General features: G+C 55.8%; 1 protein-coding gene across 3 annotated transcripts; it reads right to left on the bottom strand.

The window, feature by feature from the left end:
- Positions 1-582: 582 nt before the first annotated feature.
- Positions 583-18,216, bottom strand: LINGO3 (leucine rich repeat and Ig domain containing 3). 3 transcript variants are annotated; one of them, XM_082780151.1, is made up of 2 exons: positions 18,158-18,216; positions 583-2,916 (listed from the first exon to the last, which is right to left on the bottom strand). In XM_082780151.1, the coding sequence occupies exon 2, from the start codon at positions 2,880-2,882 to the stop codon at positions 1,065-1,067; it is 1,818 nt and encodes a 605-aa protein (XP_082636277.1). In that variant the 5' UTR covers positions 2,883-2,916; positions 18,158-18,216; the 3' UTR covers positions 583-1,064. The 3 variants fall into 3 exon arrangements, with proteins under 3 accessions (XP_082636277.1, XP_082636278.1, XP_082636279.1); XM_082780152.1 differs by lacking the exon at positions 18,158-18,216 and adding an exon at positions 8,728-8,832; XM_082780153.1 differs by lacking the exon at positions 18,158-18,216 and adding an exon at positions 6,228-6,237.
- Positions 18,217-19,595: the final 1,379 nt, after the last annotated feature.

Below are 19,595 nucleotides of genomic sequence, written 5' to 3'. Positions count from 1 at the left end.
CAAGCTAAAGAAGATGCCCTGCCTGCACCCAAAGCTGCCTTTTGTACCTGTATGAGGACATTCCACCATCAGCCCTGCAGCTGCCAATGCGACAACCCTGGATCAGGAGCAGAAATGTGGGCACCACCTTGTACCCCAGCCCTGGGAGCCCTGGAGCAGGACCCCAGCCCTCACCCCCATCCTGCTGCCTGGTGTCACCATCCCTGCTCCCCGCCAGGTTGCCAGAGCTCGGTCCCAGCCTCACATCCCCATCAAGGCCATGGCTGGAGAGCGGCTTGGATGCATACAAAGTGGGGCCTGGCCTTGCTGTGCGACTGCTCATTGTAATTTGAATGCCTGTGGCCTCATTATTTTTTTCCCCATTTGTTTCCTGCTCACACCCCCCACTGCCTGGCGTGGGGTAGGAGGGACGGGTGATCATTATTGCTTGTGCAGGAGCATACCCAGCACCCATTTTTGCAGCTGCCCCTTGCTGAAGCTGCCCAGGTGAAGGTCCCGTGGCATGGCCATGTCCTGGGGTCTGGCTGTGCCAGCGGGGGGGCTGAGGGGGGGGGCCAGGAACACCCTGGTATGGCACCCCAGTCCTGCGTCGCACCGGAAGACTTTTCTTTTGGAAATTCATTTTAAAAAATTGTTGGAGGAAAAAAAAAAAAAAAAAAACAAAAAAGAGAGAACAACCATAAACAACACCAAGAAAGTTTTCCAGAGAGTCTTAAAAAAAAATAAAAAGGGAAAAGGGAAAAAAAAAGGAAGCTTTTTTTTTTTCTTTTTTTTTTTCCCAGGCCGAAATGCTGCTGATTCCATCAAGAAATGCATAGTTGGTAGCAAAAACATCAGCTACATCGGGAGCTGGGATGGCCCCTGGGCAACTTGTACCCTGTGGGGTCACTGTGGGGCTGGGACCATGTGGGTCCTTGATCCCAGACTCTGGGTACATGTGGTGCTGGCCCTGCTGATACCCCCAAGCAGCAAGGACATCACCGGTGCCCCCGCACCCCCGGCTCCATCGTGCTGTACCCATGCCCAGGACTGGGCAGCAGACAACATTTCTCCTCCAAAGAGGCTCAGATCATCTTCATGTTGAACTTCCTGGCTCCTCCTTGGCCCGTGGTGGTTGTGGGACCATCCACCTTCCGAAAGGAGTACTCCACTGAGAAGTTGTTCTTGTGCTGCCCCCGGCCCCGGCTCCACACAAAGAGGAGCAGGAAGCAGAAGAGGACCACGCCAAGGAAAGTGATGCAGCCCATGGCTGTGGAGACCAGGATGGTCTTGAGATCCAGCGTAAACTTCAAGAAGACCTGGGTGTCGTTGTGGTAGGTGTCGTTGAATTCGCTGAGGTACAAAGTCCGGTTGGCGTACGGGGAGCCATCGGCTGGGTGCCCCTTGACCGTCAGGGTGGCAAAGTAGGTGTCGTTGCCCCCTGCATTGCTGGCAATGCAGATGTAGGTACCGCTGTCCTGCACCTGGGCAAAGCGGATCTCCAGGGTGCCCCCTGGCAGCACGGTTGCCCGCCCTGTGCTGCGCGTGGTGATCATGCGGTGCTGGGGGGACACCCAGACAATGGAGGGGTCCGGCTCCCCGTCCGCCCGGCACAGGAAGGACACAGACTGGCCTTCGCGGGCTGTGACATGCTGCAGCTTTCGATCCCTGATCTTGGGCTTCTGGCAGGTGAAGTACTCAAAGAGCACAGAGTCGGGGAAGTCACGCAGGGCGTTGCCCTGGATTTCAGGTGGTGTGGAGCACATGGGCTGCTGCCCGTCGAAGTTGAGCGTCTTCCGTCGCTGCAGGATCCAGAGGAGGCGGCAGTCGCAGGCCAGGGGGTTCCTGTCCACCCGCAGTGTCTCCAGTGTGTTGACGGAGTGGAAGGTGCTCTCCTCCAGCGTGGAGAGAAAGTTGCTGGAAAGGTTGAGCAGCCGGATTTGTCGCAGGCCAGAGAAGGCCTGCGGCTCCACAGACACCAAGAGAGCGCCCACAATGTGGAGCTCCTGGAGCCGGATGAGGTCTTTAAAGGAACCCTTCAGCACAGTGCTAATGGGGTTGTAGGACAGGTTCAGGTACCGGAGGTACACCAGGTTCCTCAAGGCAGCAGTGGGCACGGCTGTGATGTTGGTGTAGGTGATAGAGAGTGAGGTGAGGTTCAGGCCCTGGAAGCTGGTGGGGGAGACATCTTCCAGCAGCGGCCAGTTATCGATCTCCAGCTGCAGGAGGTTGTAGAGCTTCTTGAAGTTTTGGTCCTCCAGTGTGGAGATGCTGAGGTGCCGGAGCCGCAGCACCTCCAGGTTCTGGAGGTAGGAGAGCGACTCGGCTGAGATGGAGGTCAGGTTGCACTTCTCGATGGTCAGCTGCTCCAGGCCAAGCAGCCCTGAGAAGGCTCGCTGGGAGATGTACACCAAGTCGTTATCACCCACTTCCAGGCTCTTCAGGTTTCGCAAGTCCTGGAACATGTAGTCCAGCAGGATGACAAGCTTGTTCTCGCTGATGTCCAGCAGGGTGAGGTTGGTCAGCTTGGTGAAGACTCCTGGGGGAATGAGCTTGAGCTGGTTCCCCCGCAGCCGCAAGGTCTGCAGGTTGAACAGGTTGCTGAAGGCGCCTGGCTCCACATTGGTGATGACGTTCTCGCTGAAGTCCAGCTCCTCCAGCAAGGGGTATGGGGAGAGGTCCCCTGGGTTCAGACAGCGGATGCGGTTCTTGTTGAGCTCCAGGATCTTGGTCTCAGTAGGGATGCCCTCGGGGATGGCAGTGAGCCGCTTGCGGTGACACACCACTGACTTGATCTGCGGGGCGCACTCGCAGCGGGCAGGGCAGGCTGCCACCCGTGGGGAGCTTTGGAGGACCAGGTGGAGGATCAGGACCAGGAGCCAACATGTCATGGTGTAGAGCATGGTCTTACGGGCTCTCTACCATTCTCCCATGCACCTGGAAGGGAAAGAGAGACGTGATGCAAGTCCTATCAAGATCATCAGTCTGTGGGCTACAACTAAAAAATGCCTCCATTGGAGCACCCCAAACCATGGTCCATGGCCCTGACAAGGTCCCAGTCCCACAGGAAACCTCATGGACCTCTGCTTGTGGCCTGGGGACTATGCCTTATGCAAACACGGGCATGAAGCAAAGGTGGGACACCACGTCCTCCTTGCTCCCTGTGGTGGCAGCGGAGGGTTCTTGCCTGGGGTCCTGCCCTGCCATGGCCATTTGGCCTCAGTCCCACTGGATGGAGGATGCTTGGAGCCTCATGCAGGAGCTGGTCCTCCTGTCCCTGTCCCCCTGCTCTGTTCTCCAGAGTGGGCTGGGGGAGGCTGCATGCTGCGGGCTGAATCTTGGCAGATGACGGATTACCGCTGACCTGCTGCTTGCGATGCACCGGCTGCAGCTCAGCCGCTGCTGCCCTCCTTTCAGAGGGATTAGGACCTCATCACCCATTCCCTTTTCACTGCTTTTCCCTTCCCTGCTCTCTTTTCCCTCCTTTGCCCCAAATCTGCCAGAGACACATCCCAGCATTGATGCAAAGCTCATCAGCCATCTCTCCTGAACCAAGCACTGTCATTAACCTAATTAAACAGCAGGGCTGCTCGGTTGAAGTGCTGTAGGCTGGTTCTGGGCTGCTACATGATCCAGCCTCAGGGTGCGCAGGGGGCTTCCCAACCCTCCTTATGCCCACAGCATGGGGAAGGATGCTATCTCCGTGGATAATTTCCAGCTCTGATCCTATTATACAATCTGAGCAATTCGCCAGCAATAAACCCATTACTCAGTGCAATTTAGGAGCCACAGGAGATTATCTTTTAAAGACTTCTTTTTGCATGTCTTAATTTTGTCACACTTCCCTGTCTCTCCAAGCCAGTAGGGAAAGCATCACCATCATCCTCACAGCCGCAGGTGGCTAGGAGGGGATTAATGCGGGGCTAGGTGATGCCGAGCAGGGTTCCCTTGTGGGGTGGGATTGCAGAGCAACCTGTCTCTGCTGCTGTCCCCATATCCCAGCCATGCATTCCTGCAGCTTTTGGGAGGCATGCGGAGCTGGTGCCATGACCATGCGCTCACGCCTTGACTTCATCCTTTCGGTCCAAGTGGCTCTGCTCCTCCCCAACCCTTGTACCTGCACAGGTGCTCACTCCCTGCCCTTGCTGGGCTGTGTGGGAAGGATGCACCCAGACACAACCTGCAGGAAAAGTCACTATCATTTATTAATAGCTTGTTACTGCGATACTGCTGCGTTCTCTGGGGCTTGCCTGGCCTCTGGGGGGTGAGGCCAATTAAGACTCAACTCAAAGGCCTAGATAGAGGCTCCTCTTTGCATTTAATTTGTTTTTAAAAATAACACACCTGCTGCTCACCAGACTGGGGAATGGAGCCAGGGAAGCCCAGGCTCAGCACAGTGCAGGCACAGCTGCAGGGCAGGGACGGAGAGGCTGGGCAGAGGCTGGGGAGGTAGCAAGGCTACTACTAGCCATCGAGAGCACTTGCTCCTCAGCACCCAGGTCTCTCCTTCTCTGAATAAAGACCAGAAAAGAAGCAGGGCTTGACATTTCTAGGTTTCCCTGCTTTGATATCACACAAGTACAAACACTTCAGCCAAAGCAACGTCTTGTTTTACTCTCGCACCTACTTTCAGAATTCAAAATGGTCCTCCTGGGGCTGCCCTCAGAAACTGCTGCTTGAGGCCAGGCATGCGATATTCTCTGCTGGGCTCTGGGAGGGCAGCAGCACCCAGCAGCACCCAGGGGAGTCACCAGTCCTATGTCTAGCAGCACCCACAGTGCGGTCACTGCAGAATCTCCGTGCGGGATGGGTGCATGTGGGAGTGCTGGGGCCAGTGGGCACATTGGGCAGGCTTGTCCGCCAAAACACTGATGCTGCAGAGAAGAATGACTGTGTTGGGACTGTGCTGTGTCCTTAAGCACATGCCCAGGAGGCCCCGCGTGATTTCCTGGTGCTGGAGGCTGGAGAATCTGTGCACGTGCAGGGGAAAAGCTGTGATGTGATGGGAGCCTGGAGCCCCAGAGTGAGCCTCCTGCTGTCCCGCAGCTTCAGCATGGTGCCTGCAGACTCTCCCTGCTGCCAGCTTCAGTCCCTCCTCATGGACCTCAAGCCTTATGCTCTGACCATCCCCCATCCTTCCACCAGTCCCCTTGCTCCCAGAGGGGCCCTCTGTCCAATCTGAGCTGCAGAAACTGTGCAGCTGATGCTGGGGAGCGCAGGAAGGGAAATCAGAGCTGAGATATGAAGAGCCAGAAAACTTGGGGGTCATGGGAGGCCAGTGGTCTCCCTGCACATTGTTCTGATGAGGCTCTAGTGATCAGGCAATTAGCAAAGCAAGAATGAGAATAATCCAGCTGAAACAGACAGGAGGAGAGAGCTGGGTATAGAAAGCAAGAAAATCAATCACCAGACCCAATGGAGAATTACCTAATGGAGTTATTCCTAATCCCATCAGAGTCTGGCTGGGAAACCAACTCTCCCGGCTCTGTGCTCTGGCGCACACGGGCAGTTTTTCTAGGTCACTTCATTTCCAGGCGCTGCTCACCTGCCCAGCATAAAGCCAGCTGCTTCATCACTTGTGGTGGGCACCAGGGCCCCATCCTGCCTGTGCCAGCCCCGTCCTGAGCAGCTGCAGCTGAAGGAGCCAGTAAACATCCTGGAGCTGGGCTGGGGACAATGGGAAGAGCTTGGTGGTGCCCAGCTCATGGGATTGGGATCCACCAGAGGCTGTTCAGACATCAGATCTTTTTGACAACATGCAGAAATAGGGCGAGAAAGCATGGGAGGAGAGATGTCTGAGAGAAGACCTGCTCCTTGTGAGTCACTGCAGAAAATACCCCAAAGCACAGCTTAAAGGGGCCATTGGAAAACCACAAGACCCTTATTTAGATGGGAGTGATTTTGGTGACTGGCAGCTGCTGCATCTTATGGCTCCCCCCCTGCTCAATGGCCTCAAGTCTCAGGGCTGGCCAAGGCAATGCTGGAGCAGCCAGGCTGCCCAAGCCTCCAGCAGGGCCAGGATTTACCCTTTCTGCCCAGCAAACCCATGGCTGACCTCTTCCTGGAGCTGCCTTCCCCCTGTGCTCCCACCCAAGTCCTCCACAGCCACAGGACTTGCTGCTTCCCTCCCACATGGAAACTCCCAGCCCTCATAACTGCTGCGAGGACCCAGAACCGAGGATTCCCAAATGAGCTGTGATGCCAAGGAGACAACCCGAAAGAAGCCATCGCTTATTTTTAGAGACAACCTTATGATCGTCAAGCATGTGGCTTAAGCAATACTCTGCAGGCAGCCACAGATTGGCCACAATCTGCTCTTCTTCTTGATAGACATCATGTCTGAATCTCTATCTCCACAAGATGCTCCCCAGAGAGAAGACATTCAGAGACGACCACAACGTACAACGTTTCCAAAAGGTCACTGCTGCGGGTAGTGGAGAACGGAGCGCAGCAGCCACGCAGCAGTGTGGGGCCCAGCGGAGGTGGTTGGTATGCTCCCAGCATCTTCATTTCTATCCCGAGGTGGGTGTCTCCGGCTGCAGGCAGTGACAGTGGTGGCCCTGGAAGTGACCCCAGGGTTATTTTTGGAGGATGTCCAGCACATTTTTGCTGTGTAATGAGAAGTTGGCATTTGCAGAAGCCTTTTACCATCTCAGGTGATAGGAAGCACAGACGGACAGCTTGTGTACCTGGGGCTTTCCATGGTTATTCCCCCAAAACTACACCACATGCCCACCGCAGCCAGTGTGGCACGCTCAGCTGGAGCCCCATCGAAGGGACAGAGGGAACTTGCCAGACCCTGGCCAAGCAGGGCATCCCGAGGCTGCACTGAGGCCAGTGACAGGGACACCCCACTACCACCAGGTAGGGAGCACCCACCTCCTGCAGACACAGCACCCAAGCACCCAAACTGACGTGCTACCTCGCCACACACCCTCCCAGGGAGGGGACCTTCCCTCTAAGGCAGGCAGCTCCATGATAAATGAAATACAGGGGCAGGATGATTAATAACCACATAGGAATAGCATACGCTGTAATTATCCACCTTTCAGAGTGCTGATAAATGGCACTGCTCGGGAGTGTTCGGACCCCCCCACATTCACCCTAGCTGGGTGCAGGGTCCAGCCTGGCCCCACTCCTGAGGGTATTGTGGCAGCCCGAGTGTGTGCTGCTACCCACAGGCTCTGCCCAAGCCTCCCTGAGGAAACTGGCACCCGAGGGAAGGGTCCTGACACAGAGTCCCTGGGATGCTGTGAGCCCTGGGCAGGGTTGATGGGGCTGGCTATCCCCCACCCCATAGCCCCCCATGGGCACTGTGTGTCGGGAGCGAGCCGCATCATTGCTGAGGCTCTAATTGGACTGGATGGCTGGATTCATGTGCAAGATGAACAGACGGACAGAGCAGCCTGACAGACAGATGTCCGCTCTGAGGACAGGATGGAATGGCAGCCATGGGTGGAAAACAGCCTGAGCCCAGCAGGATCGCTCTGCTCTCCATGGAAAAACAAGCGGGCGGGCATGGAAGGGTGGCAGCTGCCGATCCACAGCTTCTGACCTCCTGGAAAACCCCGCTCAGGGCAGAAATCCCCGGCAAGGGGCACAGGGAGCAGCAGCCACAGACTGCCTTCCCTCCGCCTTTCAGCTCTGCTCAGTGTCAGTCCAGGGCTGAATGCCTTTTTTAACACCTGTCTACAGCTGCTGCATTTGAAATGTTATTGCCATCCCAATTACAATCATGGGAGCAGCGAGCAAAGAAAGCAAAATGCCGTTGCAGGGTGAAATAACACTTGACATTGCGATCTATACCCTCATCCTGCCAGGCAGGGGGAAGATCAAACCAGCTTCACTTTAATAGGTTCTTGGCTGGGGAGGGGTACAGGGGACCTTGTCCCAGCCCTGCCAGAGCCTTGTGGAAAGCAGCTCCCAAATCCACCCTAATCTGGGCAGCAAAGCCTCTGGCAGGCACCTGCCACCATCCGCCTCTGGATGGATGAGGCATACTAGGGAAGGAAGTGGTATAAATTTGCGTTTCTGGGGGAAAGCACAGGATATGACCCTGCACTCAAGAGCTGCTCAGCCTGGGGTCTCCAGCTGCGCCACCCCGACGGCTCCTCCTGGCTGGAAGCTGCAGCAAGCGGGGACATCTGGAGCACAAGAAGCTGGCATTGGTCCCCAGATCTGCAGCTTCAGGGCATTAGCTGCAGTTGTGGGACTGTGAAAGCATCTGTTCCCATCTGCAGCCCCAAAGAGGCTCCTGAATGCCAGAGCTCTCTGTGGTGGGAAGGCTGGGGGAATCCAGTCCCCAGAGCTCTGCCTGTACCTCCCAACCCAGGACTGTGGGGACTGAGCTGGTGAGCTCTCGAGCCCTTGTCCCCCTCTCCATGAAGCCCATCCAGACATCCAAGCTCCAGCCACAACTCCAAAAATGCCTTTCTTCAAGCCATGAGTGGCACTGGGGACCCTGCCCGTGCAGCTATCCAGAGCCCTTGCCAGCACTCATCATCCCTGCAAGCCCCAAGCCCAGCGCTACGCCTTCCCTCCAGTCACTTCTTGCTCATTTTGGGGCAGCAGCAATGGGCAGAGCTTTCTCTGCCATTACATGGAGCAAACATCGAGGCCTCAAATGTGGTGGCACCGAGCGCTTAGAGCTGAGGAGAGGAGCAGAGAGTTAATGCCCTGAAGCATGACAGCCACAAGCACCGAGGGCACAGCCCCCCCAAGCTGAACCCCCCCATGCCCCTCACTCACCGTTCTGCAGGTCCGGGGCTGTGCCAACATCTGTCTGTGCTGCAGTGTGCGAGGCCGGGGAGGTTTACATGGCAAAGCATCGGGCACAGCCAGCCTCCACTCCTCTGGGTAAAACAGCACAAGGAGAAGAGCATAAATCCCCTCCCCGCAGCAGCCAGAACCACAAATAAATGCCCCAAAGGCCATGGATACAGAGCACATGCATGTCCCAGACAGGAGAAGCAGCCTTAGCCTTGCTCCACCCCAACGTATGATCTGGTCATTGCACCTCCCCTAATTAAATGTATTTATATAATCACATATAAATCACCCTTTTACAAACAGGACAGTTTCCGAGTGGCCAGCTCTGGAGTGCAGCAGGGAGGATGCACAATGCTCCCTGTGCGCGGTGACCTCAGGCTATGGCATTTCTGCAGCCGTGCTGCCAGCAGCTGCTCAGGAATCCTCTTTTGAGGGAGATTTGAGCCAAACTTACAAGCAAAAACCCCCGTCCTGGGTCCCTGCCTCTTGGGGTACAGAGAAGTGTTTCCAGCCCCAACAGCTGGCATAGGACACTGACCTCCAAACAAATGCCTTGCTACAGCTTTGCCTGCATCAAGTTTAGTTTGCCTCTATCAAAGTAAGAGGGGATTTAAGGTCTCCCTTTTGGGGGAAATATAGCTTCTTCTGGTTAACAAATCGTCCCAGACTTCAGGTCTGATTTGACTGCACCTGCAGGGATGCTGCCTTTCCAGCCCAGCTGCCACTTCACCCTCCCACAAGAACCCAGGATAGCAAAGAAACAAGGGGGTGGCCAGACCCAGTCACACACAGCTTGAACCCACAAGTGCTCCTGGGGACATCCCTGATGACACCAGGAGATGAGCCCAGGACAGCTGCTGGTGCTTGCGAGGCAGGGCTGTCCTCTGCACCTCCCTAGTGCCTCCTGCAAGCCCCAGCTCCACCTGGGCACTGTTCATAGACATACAAAACACCTCTTTTGGGATCCCCGAAAGATCGAGCACATAACATGCTAGAAAACCAAAAATCTCTGCAGGAAAGTATTGCTACCACTGAGCAGAAGACACAGCCACCTCCTGGAGCCAGCTGTGAGCTGGTGAGTGCCGTGGTGTGAGATGCTGCTCAGGGATGGTCCTGGCTCACCCCTGCTCTGCCTGGCTGTCCCCCCGGAGGATGAGTGCCCATGTTTCCAGCTGCCATAAGACAACGCTATCCCAGTTACATGCTTGCAGCTCCCCTCATCCTCCCCCACATTTCCTTTTGGCAGTCAGCAGCATGAACACACCTGCATAAAATTAAACCTGTGCTTTGCACAAGGCCCCAGTGGGGATGCATGCCTCAAGAGCAGCTAGCAAGAAAGGAGCAGCACTAAAAAAATCCCCCATTAGCAATGACAGCAAGGAGCACCCCCTGCTCTGAGATGTGCCCCGGCATCAGCAGGGGGGTGCAGGGGCTGGCAGTACTCCCACACCTTCGCTGAAGCCCAGAGCAGGGGCATGTTCACATTCAACCTGCAGCAAGTGAATGCCCAGGGGCATCAGGTGGGCAGCAGCCAGTGCCTAAAATAAAGGCAAGAGCTCTCCAAATGACCTAGGAAGACCCTGCCCTGCCCTCAGTGCCAGCAGGTGGACATTTGCAGCACCAACACCGTGATGATGCAACTCAGCAAGGATTTTGTTGAGCGAATTAGTCCAGTGTATGTGATTTGAGGGATTATAACCTCACGAAGTATGGATGCACGGAGAGCTGTTTCTGCTACACGTTGCTAGCAGCTGTGGAGCAGGTGGGGTTCCTGTAATGCCAAAGTAATGTGATAATTGGGAGGGAAGCTGCCTGCCTTTTGCATTGTCACAACGTGTGAGGCATTTCCGCGCAGAAGTGAAGCACGGTGACAGAGCAGCTCGGCTCGCTGCTCCTGAAAGCCAGGCCTCTGGCAACTGGGGTGGATAAGGCAAATCCTGATAAGAGTTCCAGCAAGTTGGATGTGCCCCTGTATTTATTGCAATCCTGCTGAAACCAAATTGCAGTGAACCCGGCAGCGACCAAACCCTGCTCAGCAGCTGGCTCTCCCCAGCCGCCTCTGCTCTCCTTGCAGGCTGCACGGCTTTGCCTCCAGCCCTGCACCGGTGCAGACATGGCCCCTACACTCGCATTAGAAAAAGCAACTGGGCTTGGCTTAATAACCCCCCGCCTTCGTTACGCGAGCCTCTCGTTCCCACACATCTGAGAGATTAGGGTCTCAACTGATGTTCTTGGCATTTATTTTTGGTAACTCTTACGTCACTTAGCAACCTCCGGTTCAGGTTACTTCAGTTTTTTGTCTGCCAATCCATTTTAATCCCTGTGAAATGGGACCCATGAATGCGCTGCTGAAGTGGCCTAAAAGTGTCCTCTGGTTCCCATGTGCCCGCAGCTCCTGGCCTCTCATTGCCATCCACCCTGGGTCTCGTCCTGCTGCCCAGCCTGGGGCAGGAATACACAGGGGCGCACAGAAGCACACGGGAACATACAGAAATATGCGGGAGCACACAGACAGAGCCTGCAGCAAACACCACCAGGCAGCAGGCCCGGAGCCCTCAGGGTGCTGCAGGAGCCTTGTTCTCCTCCTCCAGGCACGACCCCACTCACCAGGCACCGCTGCCCCACAGCACTGCAGCCAGGACCACAAAGCACATTGCAGTAAGCCAGAGACTTTCCTCATTAGTGTAATTAATGTCAGAGTTCCCAGCTGGCCAGGCTTCTGGCTGACCTTTACTTCAAGAGATGTGAACAACAAAAATGACTCAACATGGGGGTGATGTTGTGGGCTGCTCATTTGAAAGCATCAGTGAAATTGTCTTAGTGACGTGCCCCCAAAAGAGGAGCCCGCTGCAAAAGTAAAATGGGATAATTTGGAAAACCACTGTGGGGAGGATGGAAAAAAACCTCTGCTCTGTCCATCCAAAGAAGTAGCCTGGCTGGCACCCAGCATTTGCTTGTGGGCTTGGGGTGATAGGAAGGAGAGAACTGAAGAGGTGGGAAGTGGAGGGAGAGCAGTGTGGTTCTGAGTTTTGGGACAGGGGGACATCGTCGTGCTGGAGCCAGCTCTGGTGGTGATGCTGCAGGAGCAAAGCCCAGCATCCAGCACAATGGGGATGGCTCCGTCACGTCCTTAACTCACGGGCCACAACAAGCCACAAGCCAGCAAGGAGACAAATGCAAACTCCTGTCAGATCACAACTCCATCATGACCACTGCAACAAACAACCTGGCCCTGGGTTTCCAGAGATTGCCAGATGTTTGTGTGAGGCCAAGACATAGCCAGCCCCAGCAGCATGCACTCCCCTGGCCCTGAGCACACCCCTGCTGCACTACCCCACAAGCAGACCCGAGGCGACGTCCCCACAGCGCTGTGTGTACAGGAGCTGGGATTAACGAAGACAGGATGGTTCTGTCTTTTTTTTTTCTCCTCCCCTCCATTTGTCACACTCAGTTAATACTCCTGCTTCTGGAAAAAGGTCACAATTTAGATCTCATTTATGTCACTTCATCTGTGGTTTACAATTGCAGGGTCCTGCTCGTTTTGCTGCCCTAATTAGAGCTCAGTTACTGGGGTCCTGCTGTACCTCTCCACACTGCTGTGATGGAAAGGAGAAGAGGTGGAGGTCTTGGCTGTGCAACCCTGACAAGGCTGCCCATAAGGAGATGCCCCTTGAAAAGCTGACCCGAGGCCAGCCTCTTCCCTCTGGCAGCATGGAGGGAACCAGATGGACTTTCCTTCCAACGCGATTTAAGTGGAAAAATACAAAATATTGTTCATTCTGGCTCTGTTGAAGGGTTGGCATCCAGGTGGCCAGAACAGGGAGAAAGGCAGAGCAGGTGACTGGTGGGTGAAAGAGGGCATCAGAGCCAGCTGTCCAGGCTTCTGGATCTGGCCCCGCAGGTGCAGGGATGCAAACAGGACAGCAAGTTGTGGAGACACACATGGCCACAGGGAGAAAGAAGCTGAGCAGCAATGTCCCCATGCACCACAGGAATTTGTGGGTCTGTCCCTTTGCCAAACATCATGTCCAGCACCTCAGCACGACGTCCCCCTTGCCCTCGCCCCAGTCCTGCGGGTTGTTAAGGGGTGTCTACATTTTGGTGACAGGCTCAGTGCTTGGGCAGAGGGATGGGGACAATATTTGTTTCAAGTGTTCTTACATTCCCTTCCTATTAATTATTTTCCCTCCTTTTCATGAACCTTCTTCATTCCTCCGTATCTCCCTCTAGCAATGGTATCTGAGAGAAACAATGAATTTTTAATAGAAGGGGGTGGCATGCAGAGGGAGACCCTAAGGCAGAGATAAAAACCAGCAATCTATTAAAATAAACCCCATCATTGTGAAACCTCATCTTAGGGAAAAATCAAACCTGGAAGGGAAACACTTGAGGGACCACGGGCAGGGACCAAAGCACCATGACCATGCAGAGTTACAGCCAGCAAGGAACTGAAGCCGTGGAGTGGGGACACGCTGCCCACAGCCCACCACTACCTGCCCAATGTGCCCAGCATCCTTCCATGGGAGCACCAGGATTTCCTTCTTTCAGGGGATGTTTCTAAGCTGGGCATGGCTGGGTGTAAGCATCAGCTCACCCTCAGGGCTGTGAGCCCATTGTGCCAAAGGGACAAGGAGGCTGCAGGGTGTACAAGGATGCTGGGGGGTACAAGGATGCCCAGCTCACCTTCCCGCAGCGCCTCTGTGTCAAATGGCTGAGCCTAAATATAGCCCCCATTTTCTTTTCTTGTAGACACAACCAGTGCTCCGGGTGAAAGTCCTTTCCCATGAACTCACTGTTGCTTAATAAAGCACAAACCCTCCAAGACCTTGATACTGGGATCTGTCATTTTAATTCTCAGCAACACTTGTCCCTCTCCCCAATGGTATGTGGCCGCTGCTATTTTGGCTGACATGCTGGGAGCTGAACAAGGAGCTCCGGCATTGCATGTCTGAACTGTTAAGACCTAAGCAAAAGAGAATAGCTGTGGCTTTAGAAAACAAAACAAAACAAAACAAAAAACCAACAACACAGGATGGAAAGAACTCCAGGTGCAAAGACTCTTACCACAGTTCGGATGCAGCAGATGAGTCCCAGTGCGCCTGCATTTGTGGATGCTGAGGACATGGCACAGAAGGATAGGGTTGACAGGTACAGGGGCTGCACATCACAGCCAAGCTCATGGGGGCATGAAAAACTCCAGGGGATGAAGGCTGGCAGGACACAAGAACCCTGGCAGAGCCAGTTCAGAAAAGAGAAGGGATGAAAACCCAGCATCATGGGGAGAGCCTGCTCCTGGCACCACGTCGAGGGGTCCCACCTGCAGGGTTTTGCCGGCTGAGCCCTTCCCATCACTCGCATCCTGACTGCTCCACTGCACTGGTGTGAGCATGCTCCTTTTTGTCATTTTCCCATTTTCAGTTAACAAGAGGGAAAAATCAGTCCCTGGCCAGGGCTGGGAGCAGCCAGGGATGACTCTGAGCTCTGACGGAGGGTCCATTTCCCCAACAGGTTGCAGAAACCTGCTCCAATGCCCACACCATCCCTGGCCCCATGTCCTGGTCTGCCCAAAATCCACTTCTAAAATCCTGTGGCATGCTGCAAGTCTGGGTTTCCCAAGGCCAGCCCAGAGGGCCCTAAGCAAAAGAACCCAAAACAGGAGGAACCAGCACATGCCATTGCTGGTGGCTACCCAGTGCCCGCTACCAACAGACAAGCCGTGTTCCTGCATCCCCTCACCACATCCCTGTATCACATCCCCAGCCCTGCATCCTCCCATGCACCACAGCCTGTGCTGAAACTGGCCGCCTGCATGAGCCAAGTGTTGGCTCTGTCCCTCCGGAGGTGCTGCAGGGCCGCCGCTTCTCTCACCAGCTGGCAGCCGGTGTGCCCGAGGCGCCGCAGCTTTCCTGGGGCTGTGCTCGCAGCCCCAGGAGCCAGCTCTCGCTGCAGGTAAACCCTACATAAATACTTTGAAAATAGCCTCCCGATAACGCCCAGAGCCCAGTCGATGCTCCTACCACAGCTGGCAAGACGGCAGCTCTCATCATCTTTTCCAAATGCTCTCGTGGGTTTTATTGCTTTACTTCATCTCTACTCAAATCTCTGCTCAGAACATTTCTGCCCTCGCCTGTTCATTTTGGTGTTTTTCCAGGACTCACAAAGCAGCACCTCGGGCTCAAACAGCACCTGTGCATTGGGGCTAGTGCAGATCTTCCAGCAGTGCCTTTCACCTCCGCACCGCAGCCCCTGCTCAGGGATGGCAAAGATGCTGCTTGCCCCCTGCGCCCTTCTTGGAGTATTAAATCATCACTTTGCAGCTGAAGACAGACACAGACGTACAGCAGGACGTGGGCTGTGAGAGCGTATGAAATCACAAAGCTAGACCTCCAGAGTACATCCACGTATGGACAGGGAAACTGAGGTACGGAGCACATTATATGTATTTTTCTTGCATACCACCCATACAGGGGGAGTGAATACAGTGTGGAACAAGCTCAAAGATGGCCTTGCTCAGCCCCACTGCCCCTTCACTCAGCAAGGCAGGATTTGGAGCTTGGGGAGATGCTGCTAGTGATGGTGCCTGCCTGGGCTACCCACGCCGTGGCAAGCTGACGGCGTGGGAATTACCGCTGCCCACACAAAACACATCCATCCACGTGCTTCACATTCCCGGCATTATTTCCAGGGCTATGGCAACGGTTTGCTCCCATCCCAGGGATGCAAATGCAGCAGCGACGCAGGTTGTGTTTGCCAGAGGAGCCCAGCTTCTCCGGTGCCAGGATGCAGGCCCACGTCCTGTCCCGCTGAGTGGAGGTGCAGGGGTAAAACACAGCCAGTCAACAACCAGAAATTGAAAAGGCTCCATCGCCTCCAACGGCAGCATTTTCAAGCCTCTAAACGCCAAGTGCAAAGACACCCAGGCACTCTTGTCCTTCCATATAATCAGGCTCCAAATTAAATGCTTAATTCAGGCCTGAAATGCTGTTTGGAGGGGAGAGCACAATGATGAGGCTAGGACCCTGGAACAATAGATGCGTTAGCATGTAATGCAAAGCTTGACGCTGCTAACAGAAGTAGACATTGCTGAGCTCCATACATAAAGCAGAAGGAAGCCCACAGCCCCGCTAGCTCCAGCAGGGCATCAGCAGATGCATGCCCTGCGGGAAAGGACAAGATAGCAGCAGTGGTGCAGGACTCCCATGCCCATGGCCACGCTGGGGACATGGCTGGACCCTGCTGCCACAGGTCCCTTGCTCACCCTGGCACATGAACCTACCTTTCACTCTGGGCTATCAACATGGAACAGCCCCTGAGGGCGAAAGATAACTCAGTGCTTTTCTCTCTTCCTCCAGCTCACTACTCCCAGAATAAAAGCAAAATCTGCTGATGTTTAAGCTGAAAAACAACTCTTGCTTGAAGCTGCTTCGCCTCCTGTTTCCCTGAGCTGGTGGAAACATGACTGCTCCCTACGCTCAAGTTGCTCCTCTCGTGCCGGAGAGCATCACCCCTCAGCTCAGCTGTGCCAAGGATATGCCATGCAAACCAGAGTTTTACAATCTCTGAAACCCACACGAAACCCAGGGGATCGGGAGCCACCTCTGCCATCCCTCCAGCAAGCAGCTGTGCCTCCACTCTCCTGCTTTAATAAGCACCAAAAAAATGTCAATGATAAATAAATTAGTTCAAATTAAACCAGATCAATCACAGGCTGTCAAACTAGCAGCTCCCTATCAGGTCTTTGAGTTTTCTTCTGTTTAAAGCATATGCTCCATGTCTCTTGCCATACACCTGAGCATCCTTTTTCTCCATCTGGCAGTGCAAGGGATGCTGAAGCAGACCTTTGGGGTGCAGAGCCCTGAGCCCCCCGTGGCTGATAGGGCTGTAAGGCACAACCCCCCCCCCTGCTGGCATCACCTCCCGCTGGTCACAGTGGTCAAATGGGCTCAGCCGGGGCAGAGCTGGGTGGTGCAGCACTTTGTGCACGGGTTGTCGCAGGGTTCACCACCTGCACTTCTGCATTTTCAAGGATAGCAGCAGGATCTGCCCCGGTATGGAAGACACACACAGATACACTGCGGTGAGTGGCCCTTCAGCTTGCTGGAAGCTGCTGGGCAGCTCTGCTTTTACAGTTGACTTTTTAAAAAATTCCTGGTGATTTGATCACAAGAGACATTTGGAGGAACTTTCCCTCTCTGAATACAGCCTTCCTCGTGGCATGGCCCCTGGAGCTGGGGAAGACAGCGCCCGCTGGGGCGGTTTGCTCCTCACACCCGCAGGCAGCATGTCCCCAGCTGGGAACTGGGCACGAAGCCGAGCAGCACATGGGAGCTCCTGGGAGGGCCTGGTCGTTGTCAGGCCCCTGAGCATCCCCAGCCCATCCCCAACCCCTCTTTGCTCCAAAGTATCATGTGTGGATCCACGCACTGATATGCTCTGGGTATATTTTGCTGTGGCTCTGCCTGCTTCTGTTATCCTCTCTCCTCCCGTTTGCTCTTTTCCTTCCCCCAAACCCATCTCTGGTTCAGGCTGGGCATCAATTTAAGGAGCAGCTGCTCTTCTGCAATCGCTCCCTTGCGTGAACGCTGTGGGAATTAGAGCACCTTTTGTCAGGTTTTAGCTCAATCCACTTTGTAAGTGGATTAGGAAACTGGCACAAGAGTACTCTGGGTCTGGAGCAGGAAGAGGCAGGCTGCTATTCTGGAACATGATAGGAGCCGCGTATGCTGTGACTGCTGCCTGCTCCATTTCCCTGAGAAACACAACCCCTGTAACACTCGCGTTTAAATCAAGCCTGGGATTTTTGACAGGAGAATACACCTAGCCCTAAAATCGAGGATGCTGAGAGCGGGGACGGGCAGGGCCCTGGGGTGGCAAGGAGGACCTGGGGGGGAAACAGGAGCAGCGGAAGGTGGGGACGACCCTTCCTTAGGCCGGGAGGTCTGCTGAGGTCTGCCAGGGAAAGGCTGCGGGGGGCTGCGAGAGGCTCCTGCCAGCCCTGGCAGCGGGGAGGCTGCAGGGACCGGAGCGTCAGGAGCGCAGGGGCCGAGGGCAGAGGCTGGAGAGAGGCACGTTCCGGCTGGAGGCTGCCAGAGGCACCTGCAGCTCTCCGCGCATCCGAGGGCATTCAAACCACCGCACACAAGCGACCCCCCCGCCCCGCCGCCCCCCTCCGTGCCGAGCCCTCTCCCCCCGCCACCTACGGGGGGGCCTCGCAGCCCCGAAAGGATCCGGGGTGGGGTTGGGGACAGAGGCGGACACCGGCCGGGAGGACCCCGGTGGATGCGCGGCCGCCCCCGATACCCACGTGCGGCTCCCCGCGGGGCTCTGCCTGCCCCGGCACGGCACGGCACGGCACGGCACGGCACGGCTCGGCTCGCCCCCCCCCGAGCCCCCCGGTACCCGCACTCACCGCTCGGCTCTGCTTCCCCGGCTGCCCATGGCGCGGGAGCGGCGGCGCGGGCAGAGCCGCAGCCCCGGGGGCGGCGCGGCGCTGAAGGCAGCGGAGGCTCCGGCCGGACCCCGGCCCGGCCCCGGCGCGTCCCCGGAGGGCGGCGCTCGGCGCCTCTCCCCCCACCCCTCCACCCCTGCCCGCGGCGTGGAGCCGCCCCCCGAGCCCCCCGCCGGGCCGGGAAGCCCCGGGAGTGCGGGGAAGGGGGGGGGATAAGGGATGAAAAGGGGGGATAACGGGATGGCAGCGGGGAGGGGGGGATGCGCGGCCCCCGGTTGTGCTGCGAAAACGCAGGGGCGAGAGCGGGGTGCACGCCCCTTTGGCAAGGCAAGGAGGGGTGCGGGTTCCCCCCCCCTTCCCCAGCAGCCCCCCAGTGCCCCCCCATCCCCCCCGACTTTACGCCCTCCCCTTGCCCTTCGTCACCTCGCCTGGGCACCCACCTCGCTGTCTCCCTCTCCCCACTGGAGGCTTCATCCACACGAGTGATCTCGAACCAGAGAGGTCATTTTTCCCCTATCCAAGAGGAAAACTGGGGTGAACAGGAGGTAGATGGCTCCAGGAAGGAGCACAGTACCCCCACGTTCACAGCCCTGCATTGGGCTCTGCCATCCCGCGCAGCAGTGCTGAGCTCACGGGCAGCCCTGGTAGAGCTGGGAAGATGCTCAGCTCTGCACCCTGCCAGCACCCACATCCCATGTGGGGACAGCACATTCCTCCCCCAACCTCCCTGGATGCTCGTCTCTGATCCCACTAAAGCCTCCCACAAGTGGGGATGGTTTGGTTAATTAGGCTTTGGGGATGACCGAGGCCAATTGCCTCCTCAGGGCTGGTTTCCTTCCAGTGCAGAATCGCGGTTGCTCCATATCCAGCTTGGATGCTTGGTTGAGGCTGCTCCTTTCCGGCCCTGGTGCTTAGGGAGTGTGACTGCTGAAGTGCAGAGCCCAGTGCCCTTGATCTGTTGCGTGACAGTGGACAAGCATCACCTGAGCTCTTCAGTTACATTTTCTGCATCTGACCGTGTTTTTCAAGCAGAGTTTGGCAGCACATCCTCCATTTTATGGATGGGGAAACTGAGGGACAGACACTAGGTTTAAGGTGCAAGGCACAGCTCTCAAACCCAGGCTGATTTAGTGTCGTGGGCTCCCTTATCAGATGTTCTTGCCTGAATTTGCTCCTTTTGTGAGAGATGCTGCCAGGAGAAATGCCAACAGCTCTCCTAGCTTGGGTGTTTTATCAGAGCCACTTGCAACTTCCACCCTTCCTGCTACAGCCCAGCACTTCTGCTGATAGAGATTACTGTCTGCCTCCTACTGCTCATTTGCTCTGGGATGTGGATTTATAATTTCATTGCAGACACAGGCATCTCAGACTTTCCCATTTAAGTTTCATCCCCAGCCTC

The sequence above is a fragment of the Aythya marila genome, assembly GCF_965140915.1.
Source record: "Aythya marila genome assembly, chromosome: 27".
NCBI classification, from domain to species: domain Eukaryota; kingdom Metazoa; phylum Chordata; class Aves; order Anseriformes; family Anatidae; genus Aythya; species Aythya marila.
The sequence above is the reverse complement of the archived record's forward strand: the minus strand, read 5'-3'. Positions and strand labels throughout refer to the sequence as shown.